This window comes from Protopterus annectens, chromosome 12.part0, assembly GCF_019279795.1.
Source record: "Protopterus annectens isolate FY-2018-M chromosome 12.part0, PAN1.0, whole genome shotgun sequence".
Taxonomy (NCBI): domain Eukaryota; kingdom Metazoa; phylum Chordata; order Ceratodontiformes; family Protopteridae; genus Protopterus; species Protopterus annectens.
Window position 1 is genome coordinate 829441503 of NC_056746.1, and position 26739 is coordinate 829468241.

Consider the following 26739-nt stretch of genomic DNA (forward strand, 5'->3'; position numbering starts at 1 on the left):
AATCAGGCCACAAAGACATTATGCAAGTGCAAATCTATGTTGTTAAGGTTGAGCTGTTATGGTTTAGGGACTTGGTTTTACAGAGGTCACCTGAGTGGTGTTTAGGGTTTAAGGCTAGATGTTAGATAATGCCATGATCTGATCCCTAAGCTTAGGTCCATGCGAATCCATTTTGTATTACAGGTTAAAGTTGTGAAAACTGATTTTAAAGGTTTGCTGCTATACAACGTACTGCTAACCACTACTGAGTGTTGAACAGCTCCACATAACACATCTAATTTATGGCCGAGAAAAAAAGCTGAAAATGAACTTCCATACCCTCTGGTCAAAAACAAATACATTTTGAGACCCATGGAGTGCTTCCCAACTCAGAGAGACCAGGTAAATGCCTTCTGCCACATGAAGGATGATCCTGGAATGTCTTAATGTAAAAGCCCAGCAAAGGTAGCTCTCAAGTCCAGATTAACACCAAACAACTAAGTCCCAAAAAAGCCCTCTGGCTGATGAAATAATCTCTCTTAAAGCCACCCTGTGTGTTTTCCCAACTCAGGTGGACCAGGGTACTTTACTACTGCCACTAGAATAGCAATATCAGTCTTCTTAATGTAAAAACACACTTTAGTTGCTAAACATGAAAAGGTACCAACTAGCTACAACAAGTAATTGTCACTTTAAGCCCCCTTGTGTGTTTCCCAACTTGGACAGACCAGGCTAGTTTTCTACTGCTGCTAGAATTTCAGGCCCTGTCTTCTTAATCCAAAAATACACTTTCATTAGCCAAAGGTGAAAATATATCAGAAACAAATCAGATAACTAGTTACAACAAGTAATTCTCACTTTAAGCCTCCCTGTGTGTTTTCCAACTCAGAATAGGCTATCTTTCTACTCCCAATAGAATTGCAGCTCCAGACTTCCTAATGTAAAAACACACTTTAGTTAGTCAAAAGTGAAAAGATATCAGACACAAATCTAACAACTAGCTACCTGTCTCACTTAAGCCTACTTGTGAGTATCTCAACTCAACAGACTAGGCTACTTTTCTAATGCCACTAGAATTGCAGTCCCAGTCTTTTTAATGTAAAACACACTTTAGTTAGCCACAAGTGAAAAGGTACCAAAAATAAATATAAGAAATTACATGGTGATTCAAAGGCAGACAAGACAGGAATGAGAAAGACAACACTTTAAGACAATTTCAAAGCACACTAACAGTCTAAGGGGAGGACCTTTATATATATTTTTTCTATCAGTAAACAATAAGATGATCAAAGAAGTTAAGACTGGGAGGAACTTCTGGGGTCAGGTATACAAAAGATGCTACTAGGAGGAGATTCTAAGGTCGGATATATAGTAGGCGCAGGCAGATAAAAAGCCTCTAAGTTTAAAAGCACAACAGGAAAAGAGTGGAGGATGAACAAATTCAGAAGAAAGCTAGTAAAAAGGCAATAAAATGAGGACCCATTTAGAACACCTACGGCCAGCACAGAAACCACTTGAAAGGCATGGCAGACTATAGAAATAACTTAAATTAATAGCTTTAGTGTCAGATAAAAAACAAAACACACACACACACACACACACACACACACACACACACACACACACACACACACACACACACACCTGATTTAAATGGTGAGATAAGTGCAGCACATGAAAACAGACTGTAATACAAAAGAAAAAGGAATCCAGGCACCGGAATGTGGAATCAAAATGTTTAATAAAAGTATAAAACACTTAGAATAAAAATACTTCATTCAAAAGATAAGCTCCTTCATTCTAAACAGTGTTAAAACTTCCTCAGGCAATAACAATCAGTTTTAAAACCTTTTATTTTACTACTAACTTCAATTGAGATGTTGTAGCACCAATGATAAAGTTAAAAGCATTAAGAAGATAATTTGTTTTCTTATGCCCTTTCAGGAAATTTTATGATGTTTTATTATTTTTGGAACAACATCTTGATGGATGTTAGGAATAGAATAGTGGTTTTACATAAGTAATATATTACCTCCTGTTTGTGCAGGGGTGTGGTGCTTGGGTAATGTAATGATTAACTTAGGTCAACCACATGATATAGATCTAATGTTTTAAAACTGATTGTTGTTGTCTGAGGATGTTTTGACATTGTTTAATACTAAAGTGCTTATCTTTTGAATTAAGTACTTTTTATTGTAAGAAATCTGTAGGGCTTCCAAGTATGTAACAAAGTCCATACTCCAACAGTCTTCAGAGGATTTTTCCACAGGTTGACTGCAAATATTGGAAATGTGATGTGAAAGAGGCACAAAATTGGGAACATGCTTTTAATGTAAAGAGTTGTCTGATTTTAAAAATTCCCTGCAGAGTACTTTGACAGAAGTGTTTGTGGAAGAAATGATAGTAACTATGGAAATAGTTGGATATAGGTTCTAAACTGGCAAGAGTCAGTAAGGACTTATTAAATTTAATGTTATTGGCTTCCAACACAGCAATAACTTTAAAATGGAAATCAGAATTGACTCCATCTGTAGTGGACATTTTAAATATTGTAAAGGAGATAAAAGTACTGATGTCTGGAGTTTTTGGAAAGATAAATCTCTGGAAATGAATGTAATTTGTGGGAACATTGCATGAAAAATAATGCTTAGGCGAAGAAATGAGTTTTATGGGAAGACAGGAATTAGGCAAGTTATGTAATGTTAGAATGAAATTTGTTAAAAAGAAAATGTAAAAAAAAAGGTATGTATATATTGTATGTATCAATGACAATGACAAACATGAATGAATATTTATGTGTGTATGTGTATATATGTCTCACACACACACACACACACACACACACACACACACACATATATAAACACACACACACATATATAATGTATAAATATATATATATATATATATATATACATATATATATATATATATATATATATATATATATATATATATATATATATATATATATATATATATATATATATATATATATATACACATATATACACACACACACACACACACACACACACACACACACACACACACACACACACACATGGATATATATAGATATATACACACACACAAACATATATGTATTATATGTGTATGTGTATGCATATCTATCTGTCTGTCTCTGTCTGTCTATAGCAAGAGAAAGAGAGATACAAATTTTGCATGACGTTAATAACAGTAACTTTTATTATGGTTTGTGTTTTCTGTTAATGTGAGTCTACACAAGCCCGGCCAAAAAGGTACCCTGGCTTTTGCCACCCAAGAAAATTATTTTCCTGTGCCACTGTCGAGCAGAGCCACAGAAGTGATCCCCGGGGTGAATTTCCTATTTGCCATCCAATCATCAAGATTTTTCTTGAAGAGTGCTAATGAGGAGCTTTGTTTGATATAGATAGGTAGTTTATTCCAGAGTATGGGAAGTCTCTGGGACAGGAATCTATCCTTCCGGCATGTTCTGTTTATTGTGTTGACAAGGTTTAGGTCCCTACAGCATGTAGCTTGGAGGGATTGGGATTTCTTTAAGTGGAGCATGTCCAACAGATCTGGGTTTGACATAGCTTTGTGTGTTAGGCAGAGATCACCTCTGAGTAGGCGATATGCGACGGAGTAAAGCTGGAGTTTTTTGAGACGGTCTGTGTAGGGCACCTGTTTGAGGCCGGTAATCCTCTCTGTGAGGTATTTCTGTGGTCTTTCCAGTTGTTGTAGATGTCTTGTGAGGTACATACCAGAAGGGGCGTTGTACTCTATAATGGGTCTAATGAGTGATGAGTAGAGGAGAACAATGACCTCTTTTTTTCTGGATGAGAAACCTTTTGTGATGAGATGAGCCACGTAGAAGGATTTCCTGACTACTGTGGTGATGTGGTTATCAAAGGAGAGACTACTGTCCACCTGTGTCCCAAGGTCTGTTATCACACTTTTGGTGTTAAGTATACTACCGCCTATGTTGTAGTTCATGGGTACAGAGTTTTTACCAAAGGGGATGACAATGCACTTTTTGGCATTGAGCTTGAGGCCATGGCTTTGATACCAGGCATCTGTCTCAGTGAGGCCCTTTTGTAGGATGTCCACATCGTTAGGAGTTTTGATTATGGCTCCTAGTTTGCAGTCATCTGCGAACTTCATTAGCCAAAGACCTTCTGTGTTAGTCTGCACTTCAGAGAAGTAGATACCAAACAGGAGAGGACCCAGGACTGAACCCTGTGGTACTCCACTTGTCACTGGTCTGAAGTCGGATTTACAGTCTGCTACTTTCACAGTGTGGGTTCTGTCAGTGAGCCAGTTGGCAACCCATCTTGTGACATAGGGGTTTATACCTAGTTTAGTGAGTTTATCTATAATTCCAGAGTGGGGGATGGTGTTGAAAGCCTTGGAAAGATCTAGATAGGCTGTGGGAACCACCTTACCCTCATCTATGGCTTTGGAGATTGCTTCAAAGAAGTCTATCAGGTTTAGGAGACATGATCTGCCTTTTACAAACCCGAACTGGGTGGGGTCCAGAGTTTGGAGATTACCAATGTCATTGTTTATAAGTTCCATGATGATACGTTCCATGGCCTTGCAGACCAGGCTCGTCAGGCTAATGGGGTGGTAGTTCCCGGGGACCATGGTGGCTCCCCCCTTGTGGAGTAGGATAACTGTCGCTGTGCGCCATTCAGCGGGCTCTAAGCCTGAGGTGAGGCTATGATTGAACATGGTACTTAGGTGGGGTGCCAGTTCATTCTGTAGTTCATGTAGAACGCAGCCTGGGATGTTGTCTGGTCCCATGGATGCTGTATTCTTGGCTTTGGCGAGTGTGGTTTTTACCTGTGCAGCAGTGATTTCAGGAACTTTGCATTTTTCTGGTATAGAGATGGGCCCTATAGAGGGTGAGAGGGGGGTGAAGTTAGCATGAACCTATCTGCCAGGATGTTGGCAATATCAGTTGGGTCTGTATATTTAGTGCCATTGTGCTGTAACTCAGAGCAGATCTGAGTGTTGCCATTTAGATTCTTGACATAGCTATAGAATGCTTTGTGGTTGTCTTTAGAATCAGTGGCTATTTTGTTTTTGTAACTAGCTTTGGAGGATTTTATCAGGGATCGCAGCTTCTTACTGAGGCTGACCAGGGACCTCCTCCACTCTTGGGATTTTACTCTCTTTTGCCACAGTTTCTTCCTTCTGTTGTACAGTTTGTTTATGGCAGAGGACCACCTGATTGGCTTCCTTTTTTTGGAGGATAGCGTCTTGGTTCTGTTTGGGATAGCACGATCCATGCACTCGTGTAAGTGCTTATAAAGTGCAATTGTGTAGGATTCAGTAGTCAGAACTGTGTTGTCTATCAGCTGGGTGTCATGAAGTTCACCACTTCTGTCTTAAAGAGAATGAAGTTGGCTTTGGAGAAATTTTTTACCGTGGTTTCCTTAATGGGGGTGGGGGCATGATAGGTGATTAGCTTATGGTCGGATTGGACCAATGAGGCATTGACTTCAGGTGTGGAACACCGGTCACTCATGTTGGTAATGACTAGATCTAGGATATTGTTGCCCCTGGTGGGGGTGTGGATAAGTTGATCCAGGGCATTGGAGTTTATGAATTCCAGAAAGCATTGAGCGAAGGACTTGGTACATGAGTATTTTTCCCAGTTAATGGTGTGGCAGTTAAAATCACCCATTATTAGGGTGTTTGGTTGAACCCTAATATTTTCCAGTGCATCAAGGAAAGAGGAGTGGGAATCCTGGGGCATAGTGGGGGATCTGTAGCAAGCTACAATTTGGATTGCAGTTTTGCCCAGAGTTAGTTGCACTTGGATAACCTCGGATGCATTATGCTGAGCAACTAGCCTGGAGGTGTGGATATCCTTAATGAATATGGACACACCTCCACCTTTGGTGTTCTGATCCAGATTACATGTCCAAAAAGTGTGGTATGAGTTATAGCCTGGTAGTGCAGGGGTGCTGTCTGGAGCCTTGAACCAGGTCTCAGTCACTGCACAGATATTGATGTTCTCCATTTTAAGGAGTGCCTCGAGTGAGTGCATTTTGAGATTTAGACTTCTAGCATTGAGTAGCATCACCCTTGGTTTTTGCTTGCCTGTTCCTGTTACGGTGGTGAATTTGTCATTTGAACCTTGCCTAAAAAAGGCACTATAGGGGCGGCAAGAACCTTAGCCAGTATCTGGAATCCCAGGGGTGACAGGTGCAGGCCATCTCTGGCAAAGCATCGTGGTCTGTCTACCATGTCAACCCAGGCAGACAGATACTGGATCCCTTTAGAATGACACCAGAAGCTTAGCCAATTTTTGAAGTCAATCATTTTGTCCTTGTACTGCGGTATCATTCTGGGTGATGGCAGAATGCTACTCAGGGCTAGGGTCATACCTGCCTGGGCTACAAGATCGGAGAGCTCTTCCATGTCTCTTTTCATGTAGTCCAGGGAGGTATGCAGGATAGTTCTTTGATTCTGCACTGGCATACCTTTTCACCAGCAATGCTTTCTGCCCTTATGTAGAACTCATAAACCTGCTACCAGAAAATCTTTCTTGGGTAAATGTAAAATATTTTCTTTGGGGGCACTCATCTTTTAAGTTCATAGGTTTATAATAGGCATGCAGTCATTAAAACTATTAAGATTATAGGCAAATAGCTCCTCAAATTACTATGTAATTTAATAGTGGACACATCTTTTTCTAGAAGGACAATGCAGAATAAGCCTATTGAGAATTTGACATTACCCAGTTAGTTGTTGAGATTAACTTTTAAAGTGCCAGAGTACTGAGATTTTTGATAAGTAGGGAGAGTTTGTTCTATAGGCATGTAATGCATTGTTTAGGTACCTATCCCACTAATGTGCCTTATTTATTTGTTGATATAGGTTGATTTGAAGAACCTCTGCTTTTCCAGAGGTATATGAGGCTGAGAAAGGGTGGGTCTAACATGACTCAAAAAGCAAGCCAAAGGTCAATGCAAATGGTCAGCAGGGATCTTGCAACATATCACATAAGAAGGAATCTCTCTACACAGGACCCTGACCACCTGACTGCTCTGTTTGACGTAGACCTGCCTTTTGCTTCAGTTAAAGTCTATTTGCCAGCCATTTCACAATGTTTACCCACCCTGTCCTTTTTCCTAATAAACATTTTTTTCTAAAAGGGAGTCTGCTTAGACCACCCAGGAATCCGATGGCTTTTCTTTGGGACTTTTGAATGTTTTTCATTCTAGAAAAACTTATGTTGCCTCCTTTTCAGCTGAACTAATAATTGTACTTTTCTTTCTGGCATGCAATATTGTTTTCTTTGTAGCTACCACCACTGCCCATAGGGTGTCTGGCCTGTAGGTGGCCATTAATCAAGGTGTCATCTTCTGTTACACCAGAGAGTCTTTGAGAACTAACCCATCATTCATGCCTAAGTGTTCTCCATAGCTGTCTGTGAAAACGTCTATTTGGCTGCCACTCATAGCTGGCCTTAGGCATAGGCCAACTAGGTGGCCGCCTAGGGTGCTGCTGTAGCAAGGGTGCTTTTCCAGTATTTATTTGGTGTAGGTAAACAAGGATGAGGGTACCTGGGTGGTGTGGGGGGGCGCCGTGAAGTCCTTTTGCCTAGGGTACCAGTTGACCCAAGGCCGCTGCTGCTGCCACTATGTAATTCCTAGCAGTCAAAAGAGGAAAAAGCATACTGAATTCCTTGCATGTACACAGACAGGTCAGATGTTACCTGTGTTGAATTATAAAGTGAAGATTGTCAGACAAGCATTTTGTATATTTTAAATAAAGGAAGCCTAATAGGCACGTGTCCAGGTAGAATCTAAATATCTATATAACCACATTACGAGTATGTCTATCATGATAACACATTATAGGGCTAGATCAAAGCTCATTCTGCTAGAACAGCAGCTCTGTTTGGATCCCTTTTCATAAATATGTCTGCACAGGGTATTTATGAGACAGCTTCCTGGACCTTCATCCATATGTTTTTCCAGACATTATAAGCTAGACCATTTTTCCAACAGCATAGCAGACTTTACCTCTGCAGTCCTGCAAGTTAGGTTAGCTATTCTTTACCAAGTCTTGCTCTACCAAGTCTTGAATTCTGCTGCAGTAGTAATTCCTATGACAGGAGTAGTACAGCTTAATAGCTTAGTACAATAGTACATATTCAGATACTTACAAAAAAACTGTTATTACAAAAAAGGATGACAAAGAAAGAAAAGCAGCTTGCCATTTCATTCTGTATGTCATTTCCCTTTCCTCTGAGACAGCAAGTTTGACGGCATTGGCTATCTCAGGAGGCCATTTCCAACTTCTGTCACTGGTATCTTCCACAGGCATACTTGGGCTGACCTACTTCAGTCACACCAAAAAAGAAATAAATATGTTCTGCTCCACACTTCCCTTTCTGCTATTACTACAACTCAACTGTGAAGCAGCTTAACATGACAGTAGATGCTTGACTACTGGGATCAGTGCTGCAGTACGGACTCTCTCCCACCTCAACCCTGATGCTATCCTTACAAAAAAATTATTATTATGAAAAGCTAAAGGTAACAAGCTCACAACATTAAATGAAGGAATTGAAACAGGAGTGTGTCTATAGTCTTAAAAAAAAAACTCCTGATTTGTTAGACAAGATAATAAGATAATGACCTGGAAAAACTCCACATCCATTTTACATGACTGCTGACTACAGGACGACCCTCTATGTTCCCCTTAGCCCGTACCTTCAAACTAGTATGGCGTTCATATATATTAAGCCAAACACCATCCTCCTAGCAGACTTAAATGTCCCTCCATAAATTGGAAGATGACTTATACATCCTCAAACATATGCCCATTTCTTGACTTCATCGATACAGACTCTTTAGATTAGTCCATCTGTACCCCACCAGGGGTGATAGAATCATGGACTCAGTCCTTACCAAATATGGAAGAGCTCTGTTCCCTACCAACTCCAACCTCATCCATGGTGAAATCGGTCTACAAGTCAGTCACATTCACCATACATCTGAAGCCTGAAGCATCCTTCATTATATTGGTATACAGAGACTATGCAAAGGATAATTTACTAAAAGTGAGTGATGGCTTGGCTAAATTCAAAAAGTATGCACCACCTTGATGACCCCACTGCTCATGCAGAATCCTTTAGTGAAAAATTGCTATTATGTAAACAGCTGCAGAGATGGCGTTGTTCCCCTCAGAAATAAATGCAACACTAAATGCAAAAATAAACCACTATTGTGGAACCTTAATATAAAAAGGCTCTGTAGTAAAATAAAACAAACAACAAAAAAAAAACTCATGGCATGTAGAAATAAATCTAACTCTCAAGAAGCCAAAAATGCTCATCCTAAATTAAACAAGGAGCTCTGCATCCTGATCAAATCAAACAAAGCCAGATATGAGGTAAAATTGCCACTCCATAAAAAGATACCTACAAAGCCTTCTTTAACTATGTTAGAAACCTCAGAAAAAATACACAGCCGAGTGAAGAGGTAGTAGTAGATGATATTGCATACTCAGACATCGAGGACATAGCCAGTCTTCTGACCATTACATTCAGCTCTATCTTCACCCCCTCCCCTCCAATATTCTCATATCAAATACATGCATCTACATCATCCCAAATCCCAAGAACAAGTTCTCAAGGCACCATCTAAGACCAATAGGGCTGGATAACATAGCAAGCTACCTGCTAGTTACCCTGAAACATGTTTTGTTAGACCCCACCTAAGGAGGTTATTCAATGTGAACCTCAAAACAGGCTTATGTCAGATGAATGGAGAGTGGCAACAGTCATTCCCCTGCCCAAACGTGGGGCTTCAACAGACCCAAGTAATGGTAGTCCCATAAGCTTGACTGTCTCATCTGTAAGGCTATGGAAATGATCGTTATGGATCTAATAAATAGGGATAAAAGTAACCTACAGACTCTCAGTCTTACTGAGTTCAGATTCATCAAGCACAGGTCCTGCCTACTTAACCTGGTAGATTTCCTCTAAAAGTCACTGAGGGAATGGGTGAGGGTAAATCAGTGCACACTGCATATCAGGACATTGCAAATGTGTTAGACACTATCCATCAGCCAGGTATCACAAACAAACTCTCCCAGCTAAATGCTAACCCCAAAACTCAATGGATAGCAAACTGGCTCAGAAATAGAATCTATGAAGTAAGGATGAGCAGCGCTTCTACATCCAAAAGACCTGTTATTAGTGGAGATCCTCAGGGTCCAGTCCCTGGGCATTTTCTTTTTAGTAGTTACTATCATAAACTCCTGAGAAGATATCAGGACCAAACAAGAGGTCTTGTCCCAAACAAATAGTTGGCATGAAAACCATGGACTAAAATTTAATGTCAAGACATGTATAATCATATCCTGCAAGAAGTATGACTCCCCTAACTATCACATTGACAAAACCCCTCTGAAAATTGAACGTATAGATGTGGAAATGTATGTCACCATGTGCTCCTTTGATCAACACATATCTAACATTGTGCGGAAGTCCTTTTTCATTGCACAGCTTATATCTAAAGGCGTCCAGATCCAAGGTCATAATTGTTCCACTGGACTCAGTTCTCACTTTACTTAACACTCATTAGGATGGTCATTGAGTATAATTCTCCTTTTGATATATAGATCTCTACACACTTGTCATAAATGGAGCAACCACAACACTTTCTCACCAAAAAGTTCAAGGGCCTAAATCATGAAAACTATGTTGGCTGTCTCAAAGCTTTGTCTTTTTTCTCAATATAATGCAAGCTATTCTAAGATGACTTCTGTTTTGTGTATACAGCCTCAACCGACCCTATTCTGTTGATAATATTACATATTTGCAAATTCATTTATGTCATAAACATCCACTAAAGGGACCTACATTTTTTTGGAAAATTAATAGAGCATGCTGAAGGGATATGTATGTATCTGTGGGGTTATCACTCCCATGGAACCATCATCCAGTGCACATAAAGCAGAGTACTGCCCTTACTCTGTTGAAACACATTTTGGAAAAATGGCTAGGCAACCTCAAATTTATCCCCAGTTTAGCATCACTGTCTCTCAAGGATAGTAGAAACAAGTAATTACCCTAAAATGTACTTACTTAGCTCACAGTTGGATATTCATATTGCAAAATACAAGGAGTAATAATTACCATAGGAATACAAGACTAGGCTTCTTAAGGTCCTCACCGATCAATAGCCTTGTACATGTATCTATGAAGCTATGAACCTGTGAAACTGTGTGAGGGGGAGACCGGTCTAAGCAAGAGATTTCCAAAGCCCTGGAAGTAGTGACACTTGAGTAGTCATCCATCTGCCATAAATGTCCTTACTTGATAAATGCTACTGCAGCAATGTTCACGGTATTCAGATATACAGTGCTGTGTAAGTTATTGCAGATGTTCTTTTCCACCTAAAACACCTTTAGTCCAAAGTAGAGCAACCCCAGAGTATGTCATCATTCCCTTTCGGCTTTTCCCGTTAGGGGGTCGCATGATGGATCTCTTTCCATTTCTTCCTATCCTCTGCATCCAAACCAACATAAATCTCTCTCTCTCTTTTTTGCCAAAAAACTTTCCAACAGCTGACCCTCTAATATAACATCTTTAACTCTGCCACATCCAGCTCTGACTCCTGCCTTTTGTCAATGCCACTGTCTCCAACCCATATACTATAGCTGGTCTCACACACACTCTTGTAGACCCTTCTTTCTTTTCTGATACACACGTGTCTCGTCCATCCTGCTCCTCCACTCTCTCACTACAGATCACAATGTCATCTGCAAACATCATAGTCCACGGGGCCTCCTGTCTGATCTCATCTGTCAACCTGTCCATCACCACTGCAAATAAGAAAGGACTCAGAGCTGATCCTTGATGTAATCCCGATGTGGAGAGTATGTATATTTGCTTAATAGTGATTGAGAAGAACATCATCTCCACATTGAAAAGGGGGTTTGTTTGGTATAGCCCACATGAAGAAACATTTATTGAATATATTTTCCCTTGATGGATATGGTTCTGTTATAGTCCAGAAACCCTTCACCTGAAGAAATAGTTATCAAATATATTTCTTCTTTGAGACATGTAGATACATTATATCTGAGTGCCATCACCTTTTGACAGGTTTGGGATATACTAATGCCCAGGATTCCTAGTTTACAACTTCATTAAATAAAAATGTTATGAATGGGTCTGCTTGCATTTTTGAAAACAACTGTATATCGTATATTGTATATTACATGACATTTCTGTTAATAAACTCTTTATGTGTGCTGCTTTTACAGTCTGTGCCATGGTAAAGGATCACAGCTTCTGATTTGTGTTTACTACTAACAGTGATGCTTGTCTTCTCTGTCATGTGCGGTATTCTTTGGCAAGATCTAAATTATTTTTTGTTCAAGGAATAGAATTAAATATAGTGCAATACGAAAGCTTTGCAAATCACTATAGTTAAGAACAGATTTGATACTTTCACTTTTTGAGATCTACACAACCAATATGGTACTTTTAAAGTATGGCACATCAATTTTTACTTCTTCAGTCTAACTTAATGTACTACACTGGCAAGTTTAGTTGCTACCTGTTCAGTTTAATTTCATCAGCCCATTTGTTTGCTTGAATTAAACCCAGAAAGGAATGTTTCCCTGTCTTTACTTAGCTTCAAAGAAACTCCAAACCACATTAAATATGATCTCAGTTTTCCTGTTCCTTCCTTTTCATGACTGGTCTCAGTACTGGCAACATTCAGGGCACCTCATTTTGTTGAACGGCCTCCCTGCTAAACCTTTCTGCAGGAGATGTTTAAATGGATGACATTTTTATTCATAGTGCCAGTTTGTGGTTAACTTTCTCAAGATTCTCTTTTCCTTTATATAAGGTTCAATTGTTTGTGTGTCCTTCACCCATAATGTATGGAATGAAAATATTGAATAAACATATTCTGTGTAGCTTTCACTGAAAAATAAATACCATCAAATACAAAATCATTTTGGTTTGTTACAGTTGAAAGTAACCGACTCTTCTTTTTATAGCCCTTAGATTATGAAGACGGTCCTATTAAGAATATAACCGTTTCTGTAGAAAACGAGGAGCCACTTGTGTTTTGTACAGGAGGAAAAGCAGCAGCCATTGTAGGACCCAATAATGCAACTGTGACAATCACTTTGGATGACGTTAATGACCCTCCAGAATTTGCTGAAAATACCATCATTGTTCGACAAACTGACAATCAGAAGGCTAGTGTGAAACTTGGAAGATTTAATGCTACAGATCCTGATACATACCCTAAAAATAATGTAAGGTAAATCACTTCTAATGCTGTTGACAAAAGAGGATGGGCTGTTGTTCAAACGGTACACCACAGTTTGCCATTTGTGTGAACTCTTGGGTTCACTGCTATGCTTTCACATGCAGTGTTATTTGCAAGTATTTTTATAAACATGCATACTTGCCATGTATTGAGTGATTAAACAACCTGCACTTGGCGGACTGCTATGTACCAGGATATGGGCTTGAACACTTCCCTCTACTGTTACAGCTATGTTCATTGCTGGAATCAGCAGTAGTGATTGTTTATTTTTGTATGAAAAGTCTAATTTTCACGTCAGAGAGGCATTCCAGATAATGATGAAGATGATGTGGAATAGAGCTGCTGATTTCATGCTGTGTGAAGTCATAACCTCATGTGTAAAGTCATGACAACATTATCTGTCATTTGCTGTAGTCTCTTACACTTGTCTTCCAGACATTGCCTTCTAAAAACTATTAGCCAAGTCAGCACTAAAGTGTGACATAGGAAAGATGAAAAAAAATAATTTTAGATTAATTTTGTGCATGTTTCCTTTTTCTTTCTAAGTTTTTTTTTGCCCTGTGCTTGCTGACATTGAGTATCTGTTCTTTCAAAGAGTGCCCGTTCATTTTTCTACTGTGGAGATTTTACCCAGAGTTATCCAAGTCGAGCAGTCATTCAGTGAGTCTTGAGAGTGCTTTGGATGGGAACAAGCAAACTGAATCATTGCTGTGGCCCACAATGCCTTCCCCTTACACATCTGTGCTTCTGCACAGTTGCTCTGAATGCAGCAATGCTTTGGCGGCTTGATGAATTTAAAGCCTGTCCCCATGCCATCCTCTGTATCACTGTTCCTCTTTCAAGGAATAGTGGAAGTATGTGTGGTTTACTTTGCCTCTCCTTCCCAGGACAGGCCTGACAATTCTGTCTACCAGGGCAGACAAGTACTTGAGCCACTACTAAAACAAAGGTTACCTACATACATACATACATACAAATATTTCAAGCATGGGCATTATTGCCAATATAACAAAACACTTGTTTCTATAATAAATGTTTAGGCTGTTCTTAAAAATATCTAAGCTAGTACTTCCTTTAATGTAATTTGGTAGTCTGTTACATGCATCAACTATTTTGTCAGAGAACCAACTAATACACTTTTCATTCTTATAGAATCTTCTACATAGGTTGTCTGATGATTCTGAAGTACTTTTTGATAACCCCGAACATTCCCAGAGGTAGTTGTCTCTAAATGCCTTATATACCTGAATAACATCTCCTCCTATATATCTGTAACAGACACTGTACAAGTTCAGATATTTTAGTCTTTCATAATAACTTAAATTTTCACATCCATGGATAGCCTTGGTATTTTTCTGTTGTACTCTTTCCAGTTTACTCATGCTTGTTTTCTTATAGGGTTTCCATATTGTTATTCCATACTCAAGTTTGGGTCTAATGTAACTAACAAACAATGACTTCATTATTTCTGATTTCCTGGACTTTATAAATCTTTTTATGCAACCTATATCATTAACCAATTGGTTGATTTGATTAGAAAAACTCATAGCTGGATCTGCGCATATACCCAAGTCCTTAAATGAGTCTACATTTTCAATCACTGTGTGCTGTATTAAATATTTACCTTTCAATTTATGTCTCCCAAATCTTATATTCTTACGTTTTGATGTATTTATTGGCATATTATTCTCCTGTGCCCAAATGGTCAATTTAGTCAAGTTATTTTGCAGACATGGCTTATCTATAACACATGTATTAGTTTACCCAATTTCAGGTCATCTGCATATAAACTGTAGAACACCTCAGATGTAAAATTAGGTCTGAAAGATAGAATCTTAACAATTAAGGGTCTAGGACAGAGCCCTGTGGGACACCCTGACTGTAACCAGGATTTCACCTGTCCAGTTGCTGTATGATACTTGCCATGTCCTATTTGTAATTGTAAGCCAGGCAGCTATCCATCTTATCAAGAGTACATCAATACCTAGTTGTTCTTATTTATTGATCAGTGTTATGTGTATGACCCTGTCAAATGCTGAAGTTAAATCTATATAAATTACATCACAGCACAATTTTTCATTCATAGCTGTTATTACAGTGTTATAGAATGCCATGTGACAGGTGGTAATAGATCTATTTCAACATATGCGTGCTGATATATGGTTTCAAGTCCCAACGTATCCATTTCTGACAATAACTTATCCAGTATTACCTTCTCCATTATTTTTCTACAAGATGAAAGTAGACTTATGGATCTATGTGACTCTGGGTTTGTCCTACTCCTCTTTCCGAAATACACAAAAGAACAGACAAACTTAGAATCACAAAAGGTGGAAACACAAGGCAGAATCACTTATTTTTAAACTTTATTTAGCACTTTGTCCTCACAGAGCAGGACTTCATCAGAATAAAATACAAGCCAAAAACTCACACTTGAGTACTCCCGAGAATATAACTCCTCCCATCAATGAACGAATCATCTCAAGTGGTTAACAGTAAAAACTGCCCTTTCATCATATTACCTATTAAATACATAAAAAGATGTAAGAAATACTAAAAACAGACATGTACATAAAAAATATTGAACTTGTAAAGCCAACAAAAATAGCTGGTCCTATACAATAAGTCTGACCTGTCAGCAAAAAACTTTTACTATTTTTTTATATAACACTAGCAGCTTTTAATCTTAGCACTGGAGTAATAGATATGTTGTCATTCAGACCTGGATACATAGTGGGATTGGTGCATAGTTGCCACTGTAGTTCTTTGTATTTCAAAAAGTCGTCTGTCGGTCCACCCCTCTGGTCAAGGTCAATGTGGCCAATGATAAATTTAAAAGAATGCCCATCATATTCAGAAATATGGTGGTACAATGCATTGTTAGGGTCCTATTTGTGGATGCCATACATATGTTGATAAACCCTTTTCTTAAAGCTATATTTAGTTTTCCCAATATAGAAACCTGGGCATTCTTGGCACACTGCCACATAAACTATACCTTTTGAACTACAAGTATATCTCTTTTTTATCTTGATTGTACCAAACCCATTGAGTTCAACTTCATTCCCTTCCATCATGTATCTGGAGTTACCTGGATGTCACTAGGACAATGTATCACCCATTTTGTGGAGCAAAACTGATGTTCATCATGCTATGCTGCTGCAGTCATCACACTTGGGTTATCCTGCCGTCAGGCGGTCCCGTAGTCGGCCTGAATTCCAAAGCCTTGGTCCAGCGTTGGTTGTCGTTGCTTCTTCCCTGACGTCAGTGCGGCAGGGGTATAAAAGAGGCAACCGATGCCATTTTCTTCAGTCTTTCTTGCCGAGCGGTGCCCGAAGCAGAAGCAGTTCGCAAGTGCCAGTCGGCCAGCTCCTGAGATTTTCGAACAGAATTTCAGCCGAAGTCTTCTATAAAGCTAAGTACCCCACTGGGGAAACTTTTCTTGCCTCAGACCGATGTCAGACAAAGTTAATAATTGTATTTCTTGTGGGAAGCAAATACCTCATAAGGATTTTCATTCTTATTGTATTCCTTGCCTGGGCCCAGACCACAATGTTTCTGGTTGTCGGTTCTGCGCTAGGTTCAATAAACGCACTATTAAGCATCGGGCTGATACCGCACAACATTATTTTGGCAGAAAATTCAACTACATTATGGTGTCGGAACCTCCGACAACCGCTATGTTTAAAAAACGCAAGGACAAAGACCGGCATTCTAGACCTAGACCACATTCCGAGGTCTCGGTTAGGCCTGCCGCCGGATCTTCGGTATTCAGTGAGGCGCCTATGCAGCCCCTGACTACCGCTGACTTAGAAAATACGACTACCTCTCAGTCAGAATCTACTGGGACACTGGAGCTGGTTCCTCCTCAACCTGCGGACGCCAGCCCTGGCGGCGATCCAGAGACTATGGACAGGCCTTCAGTTTCAGAAGGCATCTTTAAACTGATGACTCTCTCCGTTAAGTCATATGCAAAGCTTCCTAAGGTTAAGAAACCGGGTCCACAGACTCCCACACAGGCCCCTATGCCTAAAAAACAGATGCTTAAAATGGCGGAGGACCTGATTACCCTTATCAGAGGTTCCCAGCCCCCTCCTGAGAAAAGGCCTAGACTGGAGGAAGATTTACCTCCTTCTGACCAGGAATCCATTTCCTCAGCAGACTCTGAGGAACAGGATTACCCCTTCCCTCTCTATGAAGACTCAGATGCTGAGGAGTCTATTCCCTCTGTTTCCCCCCCTGAAGACTTTTCTTTTGGGGAAACCCTGCACAACATGAGAGAGCATTTCCACTGGGAAGGGCAAGATTACTCTGACTCCAAGAAAAGACTCTGTGAGTTTCTTCTTCTACCTCAGCATAGACCCCTAGCCATCCCTCCTGTTTTAGACATTCTGGATGATGTCTACACTAAATCCAGTCTAAATCCAGACTCCTTACCTCCTGAACCACCTAAACCAGACAGATACTATTGAGTCCCTGACTCTCACAAGTTTTTGTATAAAAGCCCTGCTGCAGACCCAGAAACCATTTCCCAGGGTCCCAAAGGGGTTAAGGCCTCTACTGCTAAGAATCCACTACCTGCGGAAAGAGATTCCAGGGCATTAGAAAGATGGGGGAAAAAGTGTATACCTCTGCCACTTTGGCCATGAGGGCATTAAACTGCCAATTCCACATGATTAAATACTAGCAGTACTTGCTTACTCAGTTAAAACAGAAAATGATCCCTCAAACAGATCAACTAGATTTCAAAGGGATGCAAGATTTGTTGCATGCAGCAGAACAAGTGGGAAAACATACCTCGCAGTGTGGTTTTGATTCTTTGGAGGCCTCTTGTAGAGCAGCAGTCACAGGGTCTGTAATACGTAGACATGCTTGGCTAAAAGAGCAGACCTTACCAGAACATGTCAAGGCAAAGTTACTGGATGCTCCACTGCAAAAGGATGCATTATTTGGTGTCAAAGCAGAGGAAGTTTTAAAAAAGATGGAAGAAAAGGCAAAATCAATGCAAACAGTTAAAGATTTCTTACAGGTACAACCTCCTCGCTTCAGCAGAAACTGGCCATCAAAAAACTGGTCCTTTCCTGCTTCAGACAGACCCCAAAGGGGCAGGTACAGACGCCCTAGGGGCAGAGGCCAGGCACAAGGTACCTTCAGGCCTAGACAATGGCAAACAACAACTCAAAGAGGGGGAGACGACAGATCTCAACCCTTCAGAAAACAAACTCAATGACTTTCCTCTTCGCCTGCCAAGCAAAATTGCCCAGGCAGCACCTCTAGGAGGAAAACTGGCTTTTTCCCACAAAATTGGCACATAATAACAAAGGACAAATGGGTTCTGGACATTATTACCCGAGGCTACAGATTTCATTTTTACACTTTACCATGGATGAGAGGCATGCCAAATCTGCCAACAAACCAATGGGCAGAGGCACAAAAGCAAATTTCAGCTCACATGAACATAAAAGCAATTCAAAAGGTACCTGCAAAAGAGCAAGGTCAAGGTTTTTACTCAAGACTATTTCTAGTACCAAGAAAGGACAAAGCCTGGAGACCCATCTTAGACCTTTCAATTCTAAACACGTACCTGGACATTCCCAAATTCAAAATGCTCACACTACAGCAGCTTCTTCCCATGTTGGGCAAGGAGTCCTGGCTGGTAACATTGGACCTCCAAGAGGCATACCTGCATGTCCCTATCAGACAAGATTGCAGAAGATACCTCAGATTTTTGGCAGGCACAACGCATTATCAATTCTCTGCATTGCCCTTTGGCTTATCTACTGCGTCCAGAGTATTCACAAAATGCCTGGCATCAGTCATTGCATACTGCTGACAGCGAGGAATACAAATTTATCCATATCTGGACGACTGCCTGATCCAAGTGGACAGCAAAGACATCCTACTACAGCATCTGGCATTTGTAACAAAGTTGCTAAGTTGCCTAGGGTACACAGTAAACAAAAAGAAGTCAAAACTAATACCCTCACAAGAAATAATTTTCCTGGGTGCCAGCTTGAATACAACGGCCCAGATGGCTTACCTCACGCCAGACAAACAAAAACAACTGGCTCAGTACTTCAAAAAGATGGCAACTTCTACCCAGCTCACTGCAAGGAAATTCCTGCAGGCACTGGGGTACATGGCATCCTGCATTCAACTAATTGCATATGCAAGGCTGCATATGAGAAAACTACAATGGTACCTAAAAAGTGTATGGTCCCAACACAGACACAGCCTTGAAGCAAGTATAACTCTTATTCCCTGCCTTCAAAAAGAGTTTCTATGGTGGGCTCATGCATGCCAAGCAAACAAGGGCCTTCCTTTTGTCTCACCTCCAGCAAACCAAACCTAGACAACAGATTCATCAGACTACGCCTGGGGTGCACACATGGCAGGACGATGCATACAGGGCAAATGGTCTGCAAACCAAAGGCAACTACACATCAATCAAAAGGAGATGCTAGCTGTAAAAAATGCACTAACAGCCTTCAAGGACCTCTTGCATCCAAGACAACTTCTAATAAGGACAGACAACACCACAGTTATGTGGTACATAAACAAACAAGGAGGAACGCACTCCTACCCACTATGCAGACAGGCAATGGACTTGTGGAACACAGCATTAACTTACCAAGTACAGCTGCAAGCACAATTCCTGCCAGGAAAAGAAAACATTTTGGCAGACAAATTAAGCAGAAATTTGACAGACCCTCACGAGTGGAGACTGCACCCACAAGTATTCTCAATGATAACTCAAAGGTGGGGACCACCAGACATAGATCTGTTTGCCTCAACCAACAATTGCCAGCTACAAAAATTTTGCACAAGGACTTACCATCCCCTGGCCTGGAAAGTGGATGCCCTATCATTCAGTTGGACAGCATTGTCAGTCTACACCTTCCCACCTCTGCCTCTACTGACCCGGGTATTACTGAAAACCAGATCAGAGAGACCACAGATGATCCTCATTGCTCCGGACTGGCCACATCAACACTGGTACACACTACTACGAAACTTGACTCACAGCCCTCCATGGATCTTACCTCAATTCCCTCTGCTGTTAACCCAACAAAACTCTCAGATCCTTCACAGTCAACTAAGGACCTTAAATCTAGCTGCATGGAAAATACCTTAAATTATCAAACAACACTTCTTTCAAAGGACGTCCAGAATATCATTTTGGAGGCCAGGAGGCCCAGCACCAGAAAAACTTACTCAGACAAATGGAAAAGATTTTGTGCATGGAGCCAGTCCAGAAGCCTAAATCCTGCCATCCCAAATCTTCCACACATACTCCAATATCTAACTGAGATGCTACACAAAGGCCTTTCCTTCTCATCCATAAAGATCCATGCTTCAGCCATTTCAGCTCAATATGATACGGTTCCTCCCATTTTCTCTCATCCTTTGCTAAGGCAGTTTCTCAGAGGGGCAGAAAATATAAGACCCCCCAGAAAACCACCTACTCCAATTTGGGATCTAAATTTTGTTCTGGAAAAGTTAACACTTCCTCCTTTCGAACCAGCCTTTTCAGCAGAGCTTCAATACGTGTCATGGAACACAGCCCTGCTGCTGGCTATCACCTCAGCACGCAGAGTCTCAGAACTGCAGGCACTTATGGCAGTGGAACCTTTCATCATTTTCCATCAGGACAGAGTATCTTTACGCACCAACCCTTCCTTCATGCCAAAGGTAGTATCCAGTGTGGCTCTCAATCAGACCATACACTTGCCCACCTTTTATCCAAACCCACAGAATAAAGGAGAAAGACTCCTTCACTCTTTGGACATTCACAGACAGTTACGTTACTATTTGGACAAGACAAAGGCCTTCAGAAAATCTGACCAACTCCTTATATCCTATGCACCAGGCTCAGAAGGAAAGGCTATTTCAAAACAGACCATCTCCAACTGGATAGCACATTGCATCCACTTTTACTACTCACGCCATGGGAAAGCAGTGCCTGCTAGTATTAGGTCTCACTCTACCAGGGCCACAGCAACCTCAGCAGCCTTCCTCCGCGGAGTCCCAACAAAAGACATTCTGGAGGCAGCTACCTGGAGTTCAGTGCACACCTTCACCAAGCATTACCACCTTCCTCTATACTCAAAAACCAGAGCTGGGTTTGCCACTGCAGTTCTGCAGGGCATCTTAGCTGCACCTAACCCAGTTTAGCTCCTACCACCCAACCATAGCTTTGGGACTCTACCCAAGTGTGATGACTGCAGCAGCATAGCACGATGAACATAGTACAGTTTTGTACCTACCATAAATGTAGATGTTCAAGTGGTTATGCTGCTGCAGTCCAGGTTACCCTCCCTCCATCCCCTCTGCCTAACAAGGCTTTTCTTATACCTCCATGTACTTCAACCCTTTGGGATGCATGTCTATATGGTGTATTTGCTTACAACTAGTACCATTGTTTTGCACTAAGGTATGTTTTGCAAGCTTCTTATTTTGCCTTCTTAGTTTGGGGCACCTGACATCTGGGGCAAGAAAAACTGAAGAAAATGGCGTTGGCTGCCTCTTTTATACACCTGCCACACTGACGTCAGGGAAGAAGTGACGACAACCGACGCCGGACCAAGGCTTTGGAATTCAGGCCGACTGCAGGACCGCCTGACGGCAGGATAACCCAAGTGTGATGACTGCAGCAGCATAACCACTTGAACATCTACATTTATGGTAGGTACAAAACTGTACTTTTTGCATAAGGGTTTGTAAATATATCTACACTATGTTGTGTCTAAGAATAAATTTTAGAATATGCACATAGTTTATTAATTTGTATGTCTTTACTCCTTCCACATCTTAAGTTTCTATAAAAAGGTTTCCTATTATGCTCAATATCTTTATATAATTTTCTTCAAATTTTTCTTGATCTTGTCTTGTACTATGCTTAAACTGTTTGTCTAGCTTGTTTATTTCAGTTTTCAAAGTTGTAGTCCGACCTCTCTTCCATTTCTTACATTTTTTATCTCTCATCTTAATCAGATACCTTTTTCTTATGCAAATGTATCCCCCTGGCATTGTATGCCTAGATTCAGATGTTAAACATTTTTTTTTTATTTTTTGCATTCAAACAATTTCTCTTTCAAAGCTTTCCACATTCCATCTGCAGTTTTTCGACTGAGCACCTCACTCCAGGTAATTTTACATAGTGACTGTTTAGCTTTAATATAATTTGTAATTAACCTTCTGTGCATTGGTTTAGATTTCGGTTTGACAGATTTATCTATCAACAAATGAACCTTTATAATCCCATGGTCACTGCACATCAATGGTGGTAAAACTTGACTTGAAGTAACAGTAATTTCTTTATGAACACAAACTATGTCTAGTATGTTCCACCCCCCTGATAGGTTTTACAATCTGAAGCAACTGTTGTTTCTGAATATACTTTGTGAATAATTTCCTTACTAACATTGTTGAATCAATATTATTCCAGTCTGTTTCTGGTAAATTTAAGTCCCCAGCTAATATTATACTTTCCTCCTGTGTTTCATGCAAGAAATGTATGAATTCCCCTAGGTGATCTGCACTTGACTTTGGTGGTCTATATACTCCAATAATTGTTATATGTTCCAGGGTTGTCTTTATTGTCACAGTTACACAGTCTATAGTATTGGTGTTATCATCAAACGTGTAATAATCACAGGTCTCATAACTATCTTTAATCCTTATCGTAACACCTCCGCCTGATTTTGTGTTAGACTGTCTGTTACAGTAAAACAATTATACCCTGGCAGAACTGTTTTCCAGCCATTGTTCTTTGACCATGTTTCACAAACCATAACAACATCAGTCTTGTGGGAACTTAGCAAATATTCCAATAAAAAACTTTATTATTAACGCTCATAGCATTATCAACCATCAGAGATGCATCAAATGTTGTTATTTGTGAATTGTTAAATTTTCAACCTGGCAAACATCCTACATAGTGTTTGTCAAATATTGCAAAATATCTGTTACAAAATTTCTCTTCCCTAATCTTGACAAATGCACACTGTCCTGTCTGAACATGTGTGCCCAAAACTAGGCTGTCAATTGTCAGGGTTTTATGCCTCTAAACAGCCGATTCTGGCTTTTTGTGCATATTCTTTCTACAGTAACAACAGGTGTGAAATAAAGAAAACTTACAATTACCTTATTTAGATCTTATTTAGTGCCATTTTTACTATTTGCCATTTAGGAGTGATTAGCTATTCCTTCTTACTGATTTGTGTATGTAGAGGCAGTTTGTTAAGATATCACATTAAAAATGCATATTAACTGTTAGACACAGTGACTGGAAATTTAAATTTTATTGTGAACAACAGTGGTAAAGCAGTTTGATTTTGAATATGTAATGTGAAAGGTGGGAGCTTTCTAGCTAGGCTGTGAATATGTTTTAGCAGTTAAAATTGTTTGTTTGTATGTTTTGTTAAATGCAAACAATTTTATTATGTTGTATCCAGAAAAGGCAGTTGTCTAACTTCATTTCAGAGTACTGGGTTATAATGAAATATCTTTATGTTCAAATGAAGATAATCACAAAATACATTGTAATACATTATGGGCATGGCTCAGTATATGGCACTCATTTTAGGTTCTTCCTTCTACTACTGGAGTAAGGTGGCATAAATGAATTATGTTCCATAACACTACAAGTTGATGGTGACTTTTGACAGCGGTGGAAAGAGCCAGCCACCCAGCTTGTGTACACCTGCGCAGTCCTATGCCAGTCATTTATGCATCTCCATTCTGTTTACCATCACACCTCTGTACTCCAGTCAAGCTCCCTAATACTTTCTTTTATTTTTCCATTGTTTGACTGGTAATATCAAAACATTTAATTAAGTTCACTATTCAAGTGTATATCCAAGTGCACTATACATATATCCCCAGCCATACTTGTAGTTCACATGAATGTCTAAAATAGATAAGCTGGCAGCACACCAGTCATCTCCTTCCATGGACTCTGTTATACAATGAGGCCAGGGTGTTTACATTCATGTCATGTCATGAATAACAACTGTCAGCTCCTTTCAGGAGTCCTTTAATTATATCTCTTTAAATATCTTCCAGCTTCTGTGGTCACTGACAGGGTGAGCCTGGGTCTACACTCCAAGTTTTTTTTTGCCACTTGCACTGCACAAAGCTCTTGGTATTATGCATTGCTTCATCTATTATGGAGAGTCCCTGTAGTCAGTGTGCAAAAGCACAGATATTTTAATTATTCCTATATTCAATCCATAATTTAGGACTTACAAATGTTTCTGTTGTCAAAGGTAAGACTTACTTGAGAAAACTGCTGGGCTTCAGCCTTATCACATGTAGGCCCACTAGACTGTGCTGTGAATGTAGCATTGAAGGAGGGACTGGCAGCAGAATCCCTTGCAACAGGGTAGTAAATGCTTGACACAGAGATGTAGGACATTTATTTATTTATTTTATTTAACATTTGTTTGCCAGGATAGTCTGACTGGATACGAGTCTGTTTTCAGCAGAGTTCTGGGGAGAAAAACTCCATAAGTTTACAGAGAGAAGAAAGATGTACAAAATAGACATTACAGAGTAGTAGCATGCAGATTGTAGACTTTACAGCTGTTAGTATACAATAAGAGGATATTCCCCCTATTGGTTGAAAATACAAGTGTACAAAATATACAATGAGAGTAGATAAGAACCTGGTAGAGCATTGCAAGATATTTCACAATTGAATAAGTATATAAATGTTTAAGTTTTCCATACATACATTCAAGCAAATATACATGTAAGAGTATACATACATATATATGCATACACATATGTACACATATATACATACATACACATACATACATACACATACATGCATATACATATACATACACACACACACACACACACACATATATATATATATATATATATATATATATATATATATATATATATATATATATATATATACACACACACACACACACACACACACACACATATATATATACATACACACACACACACACACACACACACACATACACACACACACACACACACACACACACACACACACACACACACACACACACACATACATACATATATATATATATATATATATATATATATATATATATATATATATACACACACACACACACACACACACACACACACACACACACGTACATACACTCATATATATAGGTTATTGCTCACACATGGATAGGTATGGTTAGATGGTGTTGTTTGTGTTTTCCAGGACAGAGGTCAATAGATGTGCTTGCAAATGCCAGATTCTACAGAAAGGCATTTATATGCATTTGCTGTGCAGATCTAGAGCATAATGTTAGTGAATGTGCAGTTTGCTGGGGATTTAGGTTTTATGGTGTGGCATCAGTCCCTTTAAGCTTTCCTGACTATAACCAAGAAAAAGTTCACTCCCAACTTAGAAAAACCTGTAATGTCAGCAGAGTTGCATCTAGATCTGGCATCCCAGATGGCTCCTTCAAAACAGAAAGGAAGAGAAAAGCAAGGCCTATAGCAGAAGTCCAGATAATGTAGGTCGGAGTATGTTAGTTCCACAGAGGTACTTGAGCAGTACCCGGTCCTGACATCTGCAGCAGCTGATGCCTCTGGCAGTACAACTTTGGATGTTACTACTCTGTTGGTCTTCAACACATCGCAGTAGATCAAATACTCAGCTAAGCAGCAGGCAACTAATATCAGCCACATATTTGCCCCTGAACAATATTTTACTACTAAGCAAGGGGAGGGTAGTATTACTTTGGTTTTAGTACAGGAATGTATCCAATCTTGCAGGAAGGTGGATTTCAGGGACACCTCCCCTTGGTTTCAAAGATCCCTTCCAACACTCTCCTTTTAAAACCCAGATGTTGGAAGTAGATGCTTCAGCCAAACAAAAGTGGCTACATTTTGGTGGGTCACCAACTTCCACTCTAACCCTGCCTCTCTCAATGTTGGGAAAAATTCGCTCAAGGATTATTTATGTTCTTAGAAAGCATGAAGCATGACTTCAGCCAACCCTTTGTGTTAGGAGTCCAAACCAAAAGAAAGACAGAGTGCTTTATCTCTGTAAGAGAGGGAGGAATCTCCAACTTTAAGTCCCACATGTCTTTCGCCCTTATTTTATGAGTTTGACAGTGAGGAGACTTTGATCTCTGAAACATCACCAGAGGACACATAATTTGAAGGAAACCTATCCATATTGAGGGAATATTAATTAGTCCCAAACTTCTAAGGTCTCAGCCTTGCAGAAAAGGGTTGTGGTCTCTCAAGGCTGGACTTTTTAAGCCAGAAACTATCTATCCAGTACAGGAAGCCTTTCTGGATGTCTTTGATGCTTTCTCGTATGTAGCCACAGTCCCCTTCCCCCAAGAAGCCCAAATAGCTCTATGTGGTATATTACCTTCACATGTTCTTCTGAAAGAACTTCATTTGCAAACACAAATATGGTATC

At 39.9% G+C, this 26739-nt stretch overlaps 1 protein-coding gene across 1 annotated transcript in view; it reads left to right on the forward strand.

Annotated features, from left to right (window-relative positions):
* CDH26 (cadherin 26) overlaps nt 1-26739 on the forward strand; it is a 2018873-nt gene that overhangs the window by 849355 nt on the left and 1142779 nt on the right. The window contains exon 8 of the mRNA XM_044089870.1: nt 13012-13280. Within this exon, the coding sequence (XP_043945805.1) occupies nt 13012-13280 (269 nt within the window). The remainder of the gene's footprint in view (nt 1-13011; nt 13281-26739) is intronic.